Source organism: Rhynchophorus ferrugineus, unplaced genomic scaffold (genome assembly GCF_030347505.1).
Source record: "Rhynchophorus ferrugineus isolate W39M unplaced genomic scaffold, kcgeb_rfMv2 rfM3, whole genome shotgun sequence".
Lineage (NCBI taxonomy): Eukaryota > Metazoa > Arthropoda > Insecta > Coleoptera > Curculionidae > Rhynchophorus > Rhynchophorus ferrugineus.
Window position 1 is genome coordinate 17,257,331 of NW_027472582.1, and position 19,107 is coordinate 17,276,437.

General features: G+C 31.0%; 1 protein-coding gene across 4 annotated transcripts in view; it reads left to right on the plus strand.

The window, feature by feature from the left end:
* The window catches only part of LOC143194021 (uncharacterized), a 356,961-nt gene that overhangs the window by 18,735 nt on the left and 319,119 nt on the right, over positions 1-19,107 (plus strand). For all 4 annotated transcript variants that reach the window (XM_076400559.1, XM_076400561.1, XM_076400560.1 and 1 more), the window contains exon 2: positions 7,811-8,093. In XM_076400559.1, coding sequence (XP_076256674.1) covers positions 8,082-8,093 — 12 coding nt within the window. In that variant the 5' untranslated portion in view covers positions 7,811-8,081. The remainder of the gene's footprint in view (positions 1-7,810; positions 8,094-19,107) is intronic.

Here is a 19,107-nt window from a genome sequence, read left to right on the forward strand (position 1 = left end):
ATAATATAGCACAGGGGCTGAAAATTCTCGGGCTTAACTCATAAATGGTGCTAGTTTTATTGCATTCGCCGCTTTTTTAGTTAGTAATAACCTTCAAAGGAAGAATGTTAACATTTCATGATATTCTACTCATAAGTTTGTGAGTTATTGTGCTAAAAGTGACACTACTTTTGTTATATTAAAAAAAATGGATTAAAAACAATGTCGTATTTTAATTTTCCACTGATTTTACTTCTTGATGGATAAAAATACTTTTCCAGCAAAGAAATGGCTTAAAAACTATTACAAGGACTCCGTTCCATCAGAAACAACAATAAAACGTTGGTTTGCTGATTTCAAACGTTTCCATAGAAACGCCGATGATGCAGAACGCAGTGGAAGTCCAAATAAAGTGGTAACAGCAGAAAATATCAAAAAAATCCACAAAATGTGAAGTTGCGTAAGTGCTAACATCGTAAAGATATCAAAAGAACATGTTGGTTTTATATAGCATGAGCATTTGACTATGAGAAAACTTTATTCAAAGTGTTGACCAAAAATGTAATCAGATCTCTGTTGATCAAAAACAAGAACATGTTGATGATTCTGAGCAGTATTTGGCCATGTTTAAACGTAACAAGCCAGAATTTTAGCACCTATATGTGACAATGAATATAACGTGGATGATCCATCGCTTCACTCTGCAATCAAAACGATCGTCATCTGAGTGGGCAGCAACTGGTAACAGGTTTATTTTGAAGCAAAAGGTAAATCGTTCTACAAAAGTGGTATTAAAATATTAGAGCGGCATTGGAATGATTGTGTGGCTCTTGATGGAGATTACATTGATGAATAAAGTCAATTTTGAACATAAAAAACGCGTTTTTTTTTGTTACGTCCGGGACTTTTCATCCAATGTGTTAGTTATAATAGTTAAAATACACAACAAACGATACGTTATTTAAATTAATCTATTTTTCAAATATAAACACTGGGGTTATTTTTGCAAAAATAGAACATTTCTGCAATATTTCATACAATCGCGATATATTACATGTTTTACACATATTAAATATTATTTTAGAGAGTTTCCAGTTTCATAGTTTTAATATTTTAATGTCCTTAATTTTTTTACATATTACTTTACATTTTACTCTATTGCTTGATCAGAATTGAATGCATCTCTGACATTACATTCTCATAATTTAAGATCAATAGCGATCTTTATATATATGTTTTTTGTGTGTCTATCAATATCTATCATTTTATGTTTCTTAATACATGTCCACCAGTGAATATCAATCATCGTCAACTCCCCCAAGCAGAGCATGTTAAATTTCTTGGTATGTACTTAGATCGATGCCTAACCTGGAAGAAGCACATACTCTCTAAACGGAAACAACTTGGACTTAAATTGTATCAAATGTATTGGCTCATCGGGCGCAAATCCAAGTTATCGTTAAAGAACAAGGTATTGCTGTATGAGTCTATACTCAAGCCCATTTGGTCATATTGAATCCAGCTATGGGGTACTAGCTGCCAAATCCAGTATATCCATCATTCAACGGTTTCAGTATAAGGTATTGCGTACCATTGTTGATGCTCCGTACTATATTTCAAATAAAGTGATACAACGCGATATTCCTCTAGAACCTATAACAAATGTAATTCAAGGTGTTTGTGTGAAGTGCTTCGAAACCCTGTCAGTGCATCCCAATGTTCTCGCTAATCAGCTAAATATGCGACGTGATAGTGAAGTGCGTAGACTAAAACGTTTAACACCACCTGATCTGATTACTGGACATATGTAGACTTTAGAATAAGACTAATTAATTAAGATAATATTTTATACAGAAGATCGCTTAATGTGATTTTCTACATGCCATCTATATATATTATGGACATAAGAAATGCTTATTGCCAATAGGGCAGATTGTGGAATCACGAAGAGTAATTAAATATGTAACCATCGACAACACCGGCTAGAAGAATTTTCAGTTTGTGATTGTTTTATTGTTTTTTCTTGTTAACATATCGGAGAGTGGCCTAACTATGTATCGTAGTTGTTAGATCTTCTGCTATCAAATCTCAGAGCACACAAAAAACTAGATTCAAATTAAAGTTTAAATAAAGACGCGTTGTTTTATGACGAGATGCTAAGATACATGAGTTATGTTTTGATTAAATTTTTGGAATGCAAAAAGTTACGAGAGCTATAAAAAATATATAATATGACAAAAAGTATGTAGTTTACTTACTATGAATGAAATTTGGATATGCCGCTTATGAATAGCAAAGATACCTTATCATATTACGAATTATTGTAACATCCATTATATTTATCAGATTTAGTTTTTCTTGACTTTCACTTTAGATTTAACACTAGCTGAGAAACACCAGCTTTGGCAACCGTGGAAATGTATTTCGGCAGTTTTCTCTATTCTCATTTCAATAATGTATTAAGTGCCTTTAAGTTTATTATATATTATATTAAATAATAAAGTATATTTTCAATAGTTAAGAGTTAATTTTTAAAAACAAATAGAAACAGCCAGACTTTATAATCAATATCTTATTATATCAAAGGCATCTGAAAAATACATAATACATTATTGGAGAATTTAGGTGATGCCCAAGAAAAAAATCTATTTTTTAATACTGGTATATTCGTTCAAAATAAAATATTTTGGACGAGATCATAATTTATGGATTACCCTACAATAAGAAACGCACTGATACTTAATGAATAAATATTACTAGTAAATATCAGTTTTTTTTCCTGGCTGAAACATAGAAAGATGAATAAAATCATTTATTAAAGTTTTACATCACTAGTTCATTTTTAAAATACACTATATACATTAAACAAAATATTTTCCATAATTTTCTACATTTTTCTTACATTTCAAGTCATGCTGCATCGATCTAACAGGCGACAATCCAAAGGCGCTATGTTTGGTGAGTTCGGTGGGTGCGGCTAAAGTTCCCATTCTTCCTACTTTCACAACTTTTGTAAAATATGACCCAGTGTTGTCATGCAAGATGATGGCCTTGCATCTGTTACTCGCTATTGCTAATCAATAAGTCATCAATTTTTGGCAACTCGTAGTACACTGTGCATCAACGTGTGGTAGCCCCTTTCTCTCTTTTTGGATATCTTCCATTGCATATAATATCTGGAAATAATTGGTTCATGAATTGCTAAGCTGTCTTAAAATTCTCTTAGAGTTTGAGCTGGGTTATCATCGTCCAATCGGTTTTGCAATTGGGTTTCTTTGAACATTTTTTGGTCTTCCGATCTTTATCATTGACATCAAAATCACTGCTCTAAATTGTTAAAATCAAAACTAACAGGATATGATGGATCAACATCAAAACCATCTAGTTAAGAGTTGTTTACAACGATACTTTTACCAACTGATATCGCTGATCAAAATACCTGCAAGCACCTAGTAATTATATGAGCACGGAATGTATCCGGTATTACACGTTTTGTTCTCTTTTTTTGGCTAGAAAGGATTGAGAGGAAGTGTCTGATAATTGATTCTAATCGATAGTGTGTTTTTTTTCGACATCGCCGAAAGAAATTACAGGGTATCTGATTTTCAGGGTCAATTTTTTCCTGCATATTTCTGTGCCCGTATCAATTACCCACCAAGCACGTATAAATTCGAACTATTCGGATCAATGTATCTATCCAGTCGCAACATTAATTCCAAATATAGATAAGCAAGGTCACCCGCCACAAACAAGCATGGGTTTAATTACTAACATCAATAAAATCGAAATTAATAACCCATCAAAATTGAACCATTTGTTGATATTAACACTGGTTATAATTTATTTTCACCTTTTGCAACGGGTAGTCGGTACTATTGATCTCCGATCGCCAAGGTATCATTTTTTTATTTGGTACAATTTGTTATCTGTTCGACTATCTAAATGAGTATGTCCATATAAACCTAATTATGCTTCAGGGACATAAACTGTTGTAGGCGTAGTCGTGTGCAATTTATCGGACCATTATAGTTGTCAAATACTTTCTTAAAATCGAGGGAGTTTCCAATCACTATATATCGATCATAACATGTGATACAGCAACTTACTCTTAACCAACACGTTACGTATATATTGGTAATATACGTTATTATTAGTATTATTTATTAGACAATGGGTTTTGAACGGATAGTGTTTAGTAGAGTCTGAGAACAGGGGAGTATTAAAGATACAGTTACATATCAGATATATGGTTACATAGAGAATGACTAGTTAAAAACTATTACTGGTGTTGGAATTAATTCATAGCGTTTTACAAAGAAATTCCGTAGTGTCCTTGAATAATTTAGTCCCGCTATTTATTATTAAACTGCTGTACCTATACAAATAAAGCTTAAATTATTAATATTTTTTCAAATACTAGTATCTCAGATTTTCGGATCAATATCCTGTGTACCTGAGGAAAGTTTCATTTCACTAATTTAATATGAATAAATTTTGTTAACAAAAGAACTGAAGCGACTTCAAAAATTAAATAAGGAACTCACTAAAAATTAAAAAAATAATCAAACTTAGATTTTCAACAACAAAAAATGTACAAAATAATCCTAATAACTAAATAAAAATAAACGAAAACCTTATTTAAACTATCTACTACACATATTTTATATTCTACTATATACACACAATTTAGATTAATACCTACCTAAACCTATTTATTTATTTACAATATTAATTTAACTACTACCAACTGATTATTTTGAAATCTGTGCCTAATCCAAACAGCTATATTAATTTAGATTTGTTTTGTTGGTAATTTAATTTTTTGTATATGTTACAAAATTATATTATTATTTTTGTATTGTTTTGGGCTGTATGAGGAAAAATAGGCATAAAGAAACAACGATTGAAAACAATGAGCGCTTCAGGAACCGGGGTCCGCTACCTAGCCTAGGTGATTTGACAAATGTTCTAACAACGAAAATGTGTTTTCCCTACCGAGAATCGAACCCTCAACCTCCGTTTGGGAGCTAAACGCTTTAAGTATTACATGGGGTCTTATATTCTATAGATAGTGCTTAAAAAACAAACTGATTGTCACATCAGCTCAGCAATAACATTTTACTCAAATATCTGATTATTTTAGATAAAGAATATGTAAAAGCTTTGTACATGCCTTTGAAATTTGAGCGTTTCTTTCGATTTTCCCCTCTTCCCCCAGAGATCTTGACTTGGTTTCAATGGGACCACTTCGGAAGTGCACGCTTTCGAAAAAAAATTGAAATTGGGCCCACAATGGACGGAGAAATCGACGAACATACATTAAAAAATATACATATGCAGCCGAACATAGAACATCCTCCTTTTTCGAAGTCGGTTAAAAAAGACATTGTACTTTAGCGAATCACGCGTGATAAAAATTATGATGAAGAACCGGAGGCAGTCGCCCGATGAAGAGTTAGGTCTTCAAGTTAGCCTACAAGAGAATGGCTTACATGAGTTAGATATTTTTCTCCATCTCTGGATGTAGTATAGTCTGGTCCTTTAATTCGGGAGTCATCTAAGCAGCTCATATCTGGTGCAATTTGATATGATGAATATCATATCTGACATGAATATCTGACAAATATCAATCTTGCTAGTTTGTTATGGCCTATATGAATGGCTTTAAGGACTGTCAATTTTGTTTAGATCGATTTGCAGTTAGTAACTAATAAATACAATATAATAAAGCATTTTGAATATACAGGGTGCGTTTGTTTTAAAACACTGACATCAGTGGGAGATTTTGAGATGAAGAAAATGGTGGAATGAAAATTATATGTTTAATGGAATGTATTGGATAATTTTGATTTAAGAAGCATGCGTTAAGTAATATACTGCTGCATTATGACAATGTGGAGATATTGAATTAACGATCCATAAAAATTTTTGCGCTAAATAAAAAAGTTTAATTTCATTTCAATTCATTTCATTTATTTAACTATTTGGTCTAGTTTTTAAGCTTCAAATTAGAAAGGTCTAGATGGAAAATAACCTGGCGAAATTATTATGTATAATATTTTAATTAATAGTTAGTTTTTTACAATTGCTACGGGTTTATTTATTCATTTATTATACCTTATAATTTATAATGCTCTAAAGTTTCCAAGTGGACATTGTACAGTTATGAATTGATACAAAATGTGATTGCAATACAATTGTTTCGAAGTCGCTGAATTTACTCCTAGCCTGCAGACATTGGAAAATGGGGAAGAAGATAAAAAAAAATTGTTTTGAAAAATACCACTAATTTAAGAATTCATAGAATATGCCAATTCAAAGATTCATATCAGCAAGTGTGAACTAGTGTACTTACTGTAACATTTATAAGCTGCCAAAAATCAGCCACAACTACGAATAACTTTTTGATTATTTTCTTCCAAAGGGAGGTGTTACATTATACCTGAGGACAAGGACGAACAGAAAGACAGTGTTGTTAAAACATCAGTGGATTCAATATTTCACAACTTTGTTTTCATAAAATAAAAGTGTTTTCATCCCTACAGAAAACAAATCTCATATATTTAACGGGTCAACTCCCCGGCCTACCATGGTAAAACATATTTTTTTGGCAAAATTAGTTTTTTTTTATTCAACATAATTCCCTTCAAGGACAATACACGGATTGTAGCTATAGTTATAGCTTATAGTTGGGGGTCAACTTTTCTATACTATTTTTGTAGTACGATTTGTCCTTTGCTTCAAAATAAACGAAAATTTCTTCCCAGCGAGCATTCTTTTGAGATCTGAGAACTTGATCTGAGAAAAAGTCGCTGGAGGCCCGATCTGTAGAATACGGTGTATGAGGAAGCAATCCGAAGCCCTATTCATGGATTTTTGCCATCGTTTTCAGTGACTTGGGACACGGTGCATTATTTTGGTGAAGCAGCCCTTTTTCTTCAAATGCGGCCGTTTTTCGTCTATTTCGTCCTTCAAGCGGTCCAATAATGCTATGTAATAGTCGCCGTTGATGGTCCTTCTTTTTTTAAGGTAGTCAATGAAAATTATTTCATGCGCATCCCAAAATACAGACGCCATAACCTTGCCAGCCGACTGTTACGTTTTCCCACGCTTTGGAGCGGGTTCATCGTGTGCACTCCACTTGGATGACTGTCGATTGGACTTCGGAGTTAAATGATGGAGCCATGTTTCATCCATTGTCACATACCGACGCAAAAATTATCTTCAAACACTGCTCCGAATCAAGTCGTCGTTGTTTTTGGTCAAAAGTGAGCTCGCGCGGCACAGAGCTTTCTCATACCCAAATATTCGTAAATGATATGGTGTACACGTTCATTTCATATCTTTAGAGTGTCTGAATTTAGAGAATTTAGAGAAGAAAAATAATATGAGAATGAGAAATAAATCGAAAACAGAAACTTTGAAATAAAACAATTGTCATAAGCAACATATTTTATTCTAAAGGTTAATAAATATGTCCATATAATCAGGCACAGTTTTAAAACATTTAAGTATTTACACGAAAACAATAAATTATATTAAATTGAAATATTTTTAAGGAGTAATTTATATTGACACCAAAAAGTAATATTTAGTAGTAGCTTACTATTGATTATTTGATTTTAGCTTAATTTCTTTGTTTAGAATCAAAGCTATCAAGGAAATTAAATAATCTGTTATGTTTATTGAATTTATGTTGGATAGAGTCTTTGTAGACCTATTCACATGCACAGCGAACTTGTTGTTAGATTTTCTTATTTTACAAAGTATTGACAGTGCTTTTAAATACGTCTACCAATACTAACCGTCTACTTTATCCGTTTTGTTTCAGATTAGGCCAGTAGTACAGTTTCAAACGCCAGTAGTGTTAATCGACGTTAAATATTTCCGATAGCTTTTAATTCTGTCAAGTTCGCTAAAGAGTTAAGCAAACAGTTCATTCAAGTTCGCCGTATTCGCGCATCGGTTCGGTATTTCGAATAAGTGTGTATCGGCTTTCGAGAACTTTGCCATCGTGAGAACTTCGCGAGTCGAAGTTGGAAGAGGAGGAAGAAGAAGTAGGAGAACACGAAAAGGGAACCGGTAGATCGAGAGAGAATTTCATGGTTTTCATGGTAAGTGAATATATAAATTTTCTAATCGGTGTGCGGGTTTACAGTAAGTGATCTCTTGGTATTGATTTATCTTTTTGTTTATTTCGTATTTTCGTGTTATGTACCTGCGATGAAGCTCGTATATCGTAGTGATATATGTTCAAGGTAATTATTTTGATTGAATATAAAAAGGTTAATTTGTTGTTAATGAATATTGCTTTTTATTTCCGCGATATAACAAAGCTTTAGTTGTTTTCGAAATAATTGCTAATCAACGTGGGTCAACAACGAATTATTCTTTTCATGCCCAGTTCCGCATCCAAAACAATTGCCAAAGAAAATTATTTTATTTATTAATAAGAAGATAGATAATTCCGGCCGTTTTTTTCGTAGTACTCAGCTCAAGCGCATCAATTGCACTCGATAGCGATCTCCATTGATGGTTTCATCGAGTACTGCCGTCTAATCCTCGTCTTAATTTTTTTTTTTTGACTACCCAGAACGCTCTTTATCTTTGGTGTTAAAATCGCTACATTTAAAGCTTCATAACTTAAATTTAATTTATAGGCCTGATAAATATAATATTAGATATTATCACTAGATTCAATATACTATAATGCTATTTTGTATCTAATATTGTTATGAAATTTAAATGGAATTGGAAAAGTGTAATTAAATATTTTGTTTAATTTTTAAAATTTTTACAAATAAAATATAGTTCAATAAAAATCATTTCCATTTTGCTGCTCGAAATTTTTTGAACTGTTACAATATATAGTTGATATATATTATTTCTATAAAAGCTGTTATGGCCTCTTGAGATATAATTAGTTAGAATTGAAATATCTAGTTAGCTATGAAGAACAAATAGTAGTTTATTAAATAGGACTTTTATTTAATTTATCAAAGTTGGCTGAATTGTTGTTTTCATAAATAATAATGGTGTTATCCCTCTTTTATTTGTCCATTCTATATGGACTTTCCCTGTCCCTGATCTGTTAATTTTTAACCATGGCTTCAAACTTAACCGTTGTATTACTCATTTGATTTAATGATTCGCTGGTCGTTATTACTTATAATAATACAAATTGTTATTAATTTTATAACCAGCAAGTAACGGTACGTTGGTCACCGGAAGATTTAAAGTGTGATGTAAATTGGTGCAACATATTGAGCGGGACGATTATTCAATTAAGGTTAATTAAACGGTTTACAACGTGAATTTTACTACGCTGCTTTGCAAGGTTAAACCTGACCATTGTTTTATGATATAATAATAAAGACAGTGCTCGTTAATACGATATTTGTTAGTTCTTAGCTAATGAATTGGCAAATGTTTAATTGAAAGTTAATGGTTTCCTGTACACTAGTTTTGCATTGAAAACAATATGATGGAAATACAAACATTTGTGTCGGCTTTATAATCTTGTTAAACGAGTGTTTTGGGTAATTTAGTGTTAATTATTTTTATGATTATTGTGAGGTACCGCCATTAGAAAATATATTGTTAAAAACATTTTTATGAGGTCTTGGCGTGCTCGATTTTTTGATTCATGCGGAAAAATAATGCTATATAATATTATCTACTTAAAACTTTTTCAGCAAACAGTTTTGTATTTATTTAAGTGAAAGCAAATTCTGTTCTTCTGTTCTGAATTTAGTGATTTATATTAGGGTGATAGTGAGTGATTCCTAAGGAAAGTTCTAAAAATAGTGACTGGTCAATATTGGTAGTTTAAGTGGTAGAAGATGGAAAGAAGTTGAAGAATAATATGGAATTCTATTTGATTATTATATATTTTTCTCAATAAACCTATTAAAGTGAACAAATGTACAGATTACATGTTAGCTCCAAATAATTTGGATCAAGTTAAGAATTGATCTGTTCCTGTCGACGTCTAAAAAATAATATAAACATATAGTAGTATTTATTTCATAAAGAAATAGTTCAGCTATAGTGGGTATTTATTAATATTAACTCCGCAGCTGTCTAGTATTTGTGCTGATAAAGTCATATCTGAGATACTATATTTAATTATGTATTAATAAATCATCAAATATTAATACTAATTAAGTAAATATAATATTATTAAAGTTATGTAAATTATATTTTAAAAATTGATTTTTTTAAGATATAGATTTTCATATGTGTACCAAATAAATAAATATCTGACAATTTGGATTCACAATTTGATTTAATTTAAATTAAACCACGAGGGTATCTGTGAAGAACTTTTCAAATTTTTTTCTCCTTTCTGTTTCTGTTTCGACAAATTTGAATTGATAAAACTCACAGAGATATGAATATGGCTAATTAGATTTAAGAATAAGCAAATTAGATTAGATTATTAGATTCAGATGACCTATCTGTGTGATAATGCTATTGAATTGAAGAATTTCAAGTAACACAACGATTATTTATGGAGAACAATTTCTGTTAAATAAATGTAATCATCATCTAGTGATTTTAATAAGTGACTGACTTAATACTGTAACCTCACTTCAAGTCAAGTTAGAATTTTCAGTACATTGTTGATTTTTTATTGCTGTATTTATCGAATAGCTCAGTTGATTTTCTCCGTTAGGGTTTGTATTGTGCCATCTTATTGAAATAAAAACAGACATTTTATATTACAACTCTTATTTTTTAAAGAAGCAGTGTGTAACATCCATCAGTGTGAATTGCTGTGGTTTCCAATGTTCATGTAAGATACTTTTTAAACCAATAGATAACTCGTCAAATTTCTAAACAACATTTGTAGCTATACCAAATTTATAAATAATGGAAAAAATATGTTCAACGACCTGACTGTCATAAATAAAATATGAGGACTTTACTGGTGTACTAGTAGTAGTCACTATCAGATACTATATATATTAAGAACTATGTAACTGGCTAAACTAAAAAGATCACAGGCTTTAATAGATTTTCCATCAGTTTTCTTCTTAAACCTCTTTACTCTTTCTCTTAGAATTTCATTTCATGTCATTGTTGTCAATAGTTTTTCTAAGGTCAAATGATCACATATATCCCTTATAATGCCCTTATATGCTTGCATGTCTCGTTACATTATACTCACTTTGATTTCTATATTGTAATATTTAAGTTTTAAAAGGTATTTACTACCAAAAATTTTACAGTTATATATTGACGATTTCAATATTTACCTACACATTTTTATGATGATTTTGTTTTTTTTATTGATGTATTTTGTTTGATCTTATCTTATGTCGTGTTATTTTTGTCTTATTACAGTACAGTTTACTTCCTAATATATTATGTGTGTAAGTTTAATATTAACGTATCACTTAGTATTGTTAGCCACTACATAATACAATAGTGTTCAAGTGACTTAAATTATGTTAATTCGTTCTGTATTTTTTTCGCCTATTTTCAAATAATATTATTAGTAAATAACAACTAAATAATGGTTTCCTAAATTCTTAATAAATAATAAGGAAAACATGTAACCAGGATATTTATCTTATTAAAATGGGTGAACAAACAGATACTTAATAGCGATGATTGATTGAACCGACGACTGATATATGTTGGTGTAAGATTCATTAGCGTTGAAAATTAATTTTTACCGAACAAGAATTGATCGGAACGTGGGAAGAAATCAATAAGTATCACTTGTAAACCACTATCTACCAGATTACAATTACCGACACTGACTGAGCCTTTTCTTGGTTGAAACGAAAGAAAAAAAACTACACATATAAAATAATCCTCTCCTGGGCTCTAACAAGCGGAAGCGTGGGAGCCGGCGGTGCAGGTTCATTGTTGGCGGCTTCCGGTCTCGCCTTCGCCGCGTCGCTGCCATCCTCGCACGGTCGCTCGTCCACGTCCCCGAATTGTCCGCCCAGTGACGGCGTCGGTCACTTTATGCATTAAATAGAAATTTGTCGAAAGGGCTTTTTGCAATTCCTTTTATTTGTCATCACTGGTTTCATTACGGAAGCTTTTTTGTATATTCGCCGTTGTTCACCATAAGGCTTCAAGAGGGATAGATTCATTTTAACACTCCCCTAATTGTTAGATGTTTTATTTGTGCAAATATCTGCCCTGTAATTTCGGTATTTACTTCTTTATTTTAGCCAAATTTATTTCCCTGAGTATCTTCTTGGCGCCTGCAAAAGTCCAAAAGGCCAGTTGTCGCTGAGGATCAGATCTGGGCGAAGAAGAATTTTGAAACGTAATTAATCACCTTTTTCACACATCTGTGAAACATTGCAATACTTCAAACATCACCTTTGTTGTAAAATAATTTTAAATTCATCATCAACTATTTTACGTACTTCATTTCATCGGACTCCAGGTATTGCCTTTTTATGTTTGCTTGAATATCATTTTAGATAATCATAATGAGGGTTTGTTGATCAGTTAATCAATTAACAAACTGTTAAATTGCTCTAGTGAAATCTCCATAATGCTTATCGATCAATTGTTAGGCTTCAATATTATTTACTCCATAAAATAATACTGCTCATTTTCTGTATTTCATAGTTCTTCATCTATTTTTTTTTAAATCATACAAGTTGTTTTACTAGTGATACACTTCAAATGAACAGTGCATACCATCTCTGTCATGAACCATCAAAACTTATCATGTTGCAATATTGTTGCATCAAATTTATGTTTAGGTTTATTTTGACACCAAATGTTCGTATAAATAAAATAATGAAACAATGACTTAAATTGCCTTTAATTGTACAGGCTTAGTGGTTTGTAGGTTAGAGTGGTTTTATTATATTGGCATTAAACTCTTTTTCTCATTACTTATGTTAGGCTTCTGTTCAAAATTGGCTTTATTCATTAACGTAATCTCCATCAATAGCCACACAATCATTCCAGTGCCGCTCCAACATTTCAATAGCACTTTTGTAGAACGATTTTTCTTTTACCTCAAAATAGGCTTGTCCCTAGTTGCTATCCACTTAGATGCCGATCGTTTTGATTCCAGAATAAAGTAATGGATCCATGTTTCATCCATTGTCACATATCGACGCAAATATTCCGGTTTGAGACGTTTAAACATGGCCAAACATTGCTCAGAATCATCAACACGTTCTCAGTCAACAGTGGGCAAATGCGGCACCCACTTTGAACAGAGCTTTCTCACAGTCAAATGCTCATGCGATATAAAACCAACACGTTCTTTTGATATCTTTACGATGTTAACTAACTCACGCAAATTCGTTTTTCGACCATTCAAATCGATTTTTATGGATTTTTTTGATGTTTTCTGGTGTTAGCTCCTCATTTGGTCGTACCCTGCGTGCTACAGCATCGATATCTCTACGACCACGATTGAATTCGGTAAACCAACGTTTTATTGTTGTTTCCGATGGAGCGGAGTCCTTATAGCACTTTTCAAAGGATTACTTCGATTGAACGGTATTTTTCCCATCAAGATACTGTGTAAGATTAGAACACGAATTTGTTTTTGATCCATTGTTTTTAAAATAACAAAAGTTGTGCCACTCTTAGCACAATAACTCACAATGGAATAATGGCATTTGACTACTTGGATTTCTGAGAGATATCTGATATTTAAAATTTCACCTGTTATAGCTTAATGTGGATTCATAATCATAATCTGTTCAGATTAGTTAGGGATTATTATTATAATTTACGTTATTTTTGCTATGATTTTTATGAGTCCGATCTTTTGGTTTTTATTAAAATATGTTTTGAGCTCTATTGTTATTGTTGAAAAATATTATCCACTGATAGCAACTAGGAGGCGGTATACTTTGGTACCAATTGTCGGATAATTTTATCTTATCGATATTTTTTAAAAATGGATCAACAGGCTATGGTTGGAATTACTGATAACGAGTGGAAGAGTCTAGTAAATATAAGGAGTGGGGTATTTCTATATGCGATCGAGTGTTGTCATGTTTACAAAATAATATTTCAGTTTATATTTCGAATTTAATAAATAGATTTCGTCCTAAAGGTCCTCTTTATCATCACAACGAATACATCATATCAAATCACAACGAAAGCTAGATGCATCTAACGAACGCATCTAGAATGAAAGAATCTAGGAGGAACTCAGATATTTTTGTTGATAAATAATTCATACTCTTAGTGACAATTGTATTGCGACATTAAACAAGCTTTTATATTCTTGAGTCGATCTACTTGAAATGTTATTTAAGATGTTTTTCGTTTACTGCAAAATGGCCATGTAGATTCACAGTTGTGACTTTTTACCGCGTTATCGGCTTTTTACCGTTATCTCTCAAAAAACCTAGGGTTTAGCGTCATTGTACGAGTATTACCTTATATATATTTTTTTTTCGAATATATATCACATTTTTTCAATAATTATTCCTTCTTATTTTTCTTGTTTAAGCTAATTCCAATGAATAAATAATCGAATAGAAATTATTACTTTATTTTAAGATACCTTGCCATATACACTGCCTTATTTTATTAAAACTTCAATAAACACTAAATTTAGATACACGATATAAACAATACTTATATAGACATCCTACTATATAACAATTTGATACAAACCGTAATAAGCAAATATTGAATGTATAGTTCAACAAACCAAATAGATGTTGAAACAATATAATTACAAATATATACTTATATCAAATATTAAAAACTATTTATGGAACTTAATTTTAACGATTCAGTTTATTTCTTATTATATTTCATTTACTTAACGACAATATCTATTAGGTGATCTAATAACATATAATCTGGAGATCACATTCTAGATAGACAATATGGCTTTATGACCACAAATGTACCGTTGTCGGCTTAACATTAATGGTAGTTGCCCCAGTTATAGGTCGATATTTACCTTTTCCTTCAAGAATTTTATTGTTCTTTCTCATTTTCTTAATTTAAACAAAGACATCCATATGCTTACTATATTCATTAAGACTTAAATTTAAAAAACTGAAACAAAACAAATGCTAGATAGTCGAATATACGAATTATCTGAACCTGAACACACTTAAGCTGAAATGATATCCGGTAATGAGGAATTAATTTGGTTAATTTCATTTCAATAATTCAGCGCATACGATTTTGTCAGGAAAATTATTAGTTAAACTATTGATATGAAATTTGGTGAAAGAGAACTTTTTTCTTATTATATGAGAACGTTAAAGTTTATGTAATTGATGACGTACATTTCACTTAGTCATGATATACAGTTTTATTTAATAAACAAGAATGAAATAATCGAATCTCTAATAGAATAACCGAAATCTTCCGGGTTTATATCATAACAACGAAGAATCTCGTAAGTAGCTGTTGGTAGAGCGCTAAACATTCAATTCTCCCTTTCAATTTGAGTGTTTAAATATCATTAAGTTAGTTTCATTTAAAAGTTTATGCATGTTCATTCTGAATAGTTATTTTTAACTTTTTATTATCGGTTGCATAAATGTATATATTATAATTGATTCGCGACCTATTTGTTGTAATAATTTGATAAAGCATACGTTCCACAAGCTAAGTCTAATTTGTAATTCTGAAAATTTAAATAATTTGCACTGTGTATTGAATTTCAGTTTATTTATGCTGTTCTATGCTTTCTAATTTATGTTTAATTGCTGTTCACTAGGTGACATTCGTGAGATCCTGTGACACATTCCACACATTTTCTTGGTGTGATTTTATTATACTACTAGCGGACCTAACAGATGTATTACCCGAATAATGGCTTTCGTTTGGATGGAATAATTTATATGGAAGATAAAACTAATACTATAAGATTATTACAATTGCAAACTATACCTGAATAAGAAATATGTAAATTTTTTTTGTTATCATATATGTTATATATTCGAACAAATGTTGAAATATCAATCATATCAACCAATCAAATCCTGGAGTCCTATTATAGTGTCACCTATCGGTCCCAATTATGAATCTAAACCTGTTCAGTGACATACACACATATAAAGTTATTATACATATAAAGGTAAGTGCTTTTCAGATCACTAAACAAGTTTAGACGACCTTCAGATGTAGTTGTTAATAAATATTATTTTTACACTTAGAGCTTCAAATTACTGAATTCACTATTTCGCAGCAATGCGAATATTTATCATTGCCCTTAATATCATTACATAGTATAAAACAAAGTCGCCTTTTCTGTCCCTATATCCCTATGTGCGCTTAAATCTTTAAAACTACCCAACGTATTTTGATGCGGTTTTTTCAATAGATAGAGTGATTCAAGAGGAAGGTTTATATGTATAATACATGCATAATATACTAAGGCAACATTGCTAATTTTAGAGGTTTCTAACGTGATGTCGTAAATTAACCTATTTTTTTAGGCTTATTTAGCAATTAGCAAAAACGCTGCCTAACCCTACGAGTTAGATCAAATTAATGTACTACAGTATTGTACACCATAAAAAGGTCTACAAAAAAGTCCGCGATGGTATATGTTTATCTTTTAGGGATAACCCCCATTAACCATTTTTATTGTTTACTTTTTACGTGAGAAAATGGCTTATTTACGAAGCTATTTTAAGCAATACGGCATTAATCCTTATCGAATTAAGTACCTTAAATACAGTGTGCAATTAATATAGATCAATATGGTTCCTTACAGCATGTAAATTAAACAAATATTTTCGGAGATATTACAAATTTAAAATTTGCGTTTAAAAATGTGTAATGTAATAAAAATTGTATGAATTTAGATATTCCAAAGATAGCAGGAAATCTTCATAGTAAGTATAGGGGAAGAGGAATTGTTTTACTCCAAATTTAATGCGTGCAGGCCAAGGGCAGTAATGAATGAACCAAAAATACTGGATCGATTTTAATCATGTTTTCATTGAGTGACATAGGCATATATATTTTATGCCCGTGCAAAGTCGGAGCGGGCCGCTATGTTTTTGTATACAACGTTCATATTTTTTCTGTAGTGTATTTAATTTAGTATCAACATTGCACTCGTGCGAAGCCGGGGCGGGTCGCTAGTTTAATTTAAAATTTAATAAAAAAATTAAACCGACTTAAAAAATAAATAAGGAACTTACTAAAAGGTAAAAAATAATCAAACTTAGATATTTTTGCGCAAAAACAAACGTTTTAAAATAAAATATGTACATAATAATCGTCGTAATATCTAATTAAAAATAAACTAAAAACTTATTTAGCCTATCTACTACACGTATTTTATATTCTGCTATATACATATAATTTAGCTAAATACCTACCTAAACCTATTTATCTTTTTACAATATTATTTCAACTAATACCAATTGATCACTTTGAAGTCAGTACCAAGCAACAAATTATATTTGTTTTGTTCGTAATTTAATTTTGTGTATATGTCACAAAATTATATTATTGTTTTTGTATTGTTTAGGCTGGGCACAGACTTCTTCTCATCAAGTTAAGAAATATACATTTGAGCGTTTTCCTTTCCCTCGATGGTATTCAACGGATTAGACATAAAGGGACTTTTTGGTCTACTACAATCTACTAAAACACTACCAGGAAGTTGAAGAAATAACATCACGAATAAAAGCGGATGTAATCGTTTAATCAGGACGGTTCTGTAGCCAATCTTCATCTTCATCGAGTGTAGCTTAAATAAACAACGTTAAAAAGGCATCGAAAGAAAACATTCAGATATATCAATCCAGAACAGAATAACTCATTATCTTCACTTACAAGGAGACGTACAAGCTTACTATTTATAACAAGCTATATTCACCTTAAAGCACAGTCTTCTTTCATATAAAATCCGAAATTAACATGGTAGATATTCGCTAATCTTATTAGAAAAGCAACTTTACTCCGTATTTATTCGTATATCGCCTATCTAGCATTTGCTATTAGTTTCAGTCTTGATGAATATCGCACAAGCATATGCATGTGTTCGTTTAAATAAGAAAAATGAGAAAGAACAATCAAATTATTAAAGGAAAAGGTAAAGATCGACCTATAATAGTTGCTCATTAATGTTAAGCCGACAACGGTACATTTGTGGTCATAAAGCCATATTGTCTATCTAGAATATGATCTCCAGATTATATGTTATTAGATCACCTAATAGGTATTGTCGTTAAATAAATGAACTGTAATAAGAAATAAAGTGTATCGTTAAAATTAAGTTCCATAAATAGTCTTTATATTTGAGGTAAGTATATATTTGTAGTTATATTGTATCGAGATGTATTTGGTTTGTTGAACTATAAATTCAATATTTGTTATTTCATAAAAAATCTTAAAATAAATTTATTCATTGGAAATATAGGGGGAACGGAATTATAAGGAATTATAACATGTTAATTGCTATTTTTAAATAACATACTATCATAAATATTTATAATACAATAGACCTTAAACAAAACCTAAAAACTAAAGACGTACAATAACCATAAATAAAATAAAATGAAATAAAAATTAAACATATACCTAATCTTAGAAAAAAGAACAAATCCATGACGTAACTAAAAATGATCACACAATAACTACCAGAGCCTTTTTAAATAAAATAAATGTTACATTTATTATTGAGCAGAAATATTTTTTTATCACTACTCAAAAATATAATCGTGTTCGGATTTTCTCTCGTGATGCGATTTCTTCGATTGCTAATATTTTGGCCAGATTTTGAAAAACTCGTTCCGAGGGGATATATGTTACAGGTATAGCAGAATATTTTAATTGTAACTGATATAATTCAAGTAGTATCATATTATGAGATTACCAAAAATCTAATGGGTTTTCTAAACGCCCAATAAGTGGCATTTTACAGGCAGTTCCACATAACCCGATCCGACTTGTAACTCTAGGGCAAGTCTCCGCGACCAGGTATGCATCATGCATTCCATCGCCTGGTTTTAGTCCAGAACAAACCAATAATAATAATAATAACAAACTAATAAGACAGAATTGTGTCTCTTTTTAACTAGAATAAAATGAGAAGGAAAATATAAAGTATCATCACCAATATCAGTACTATTTCGATTTTAACAATATTTCCACGAAAACATACCAATAACCGCCTCACTCAATACATGTCAA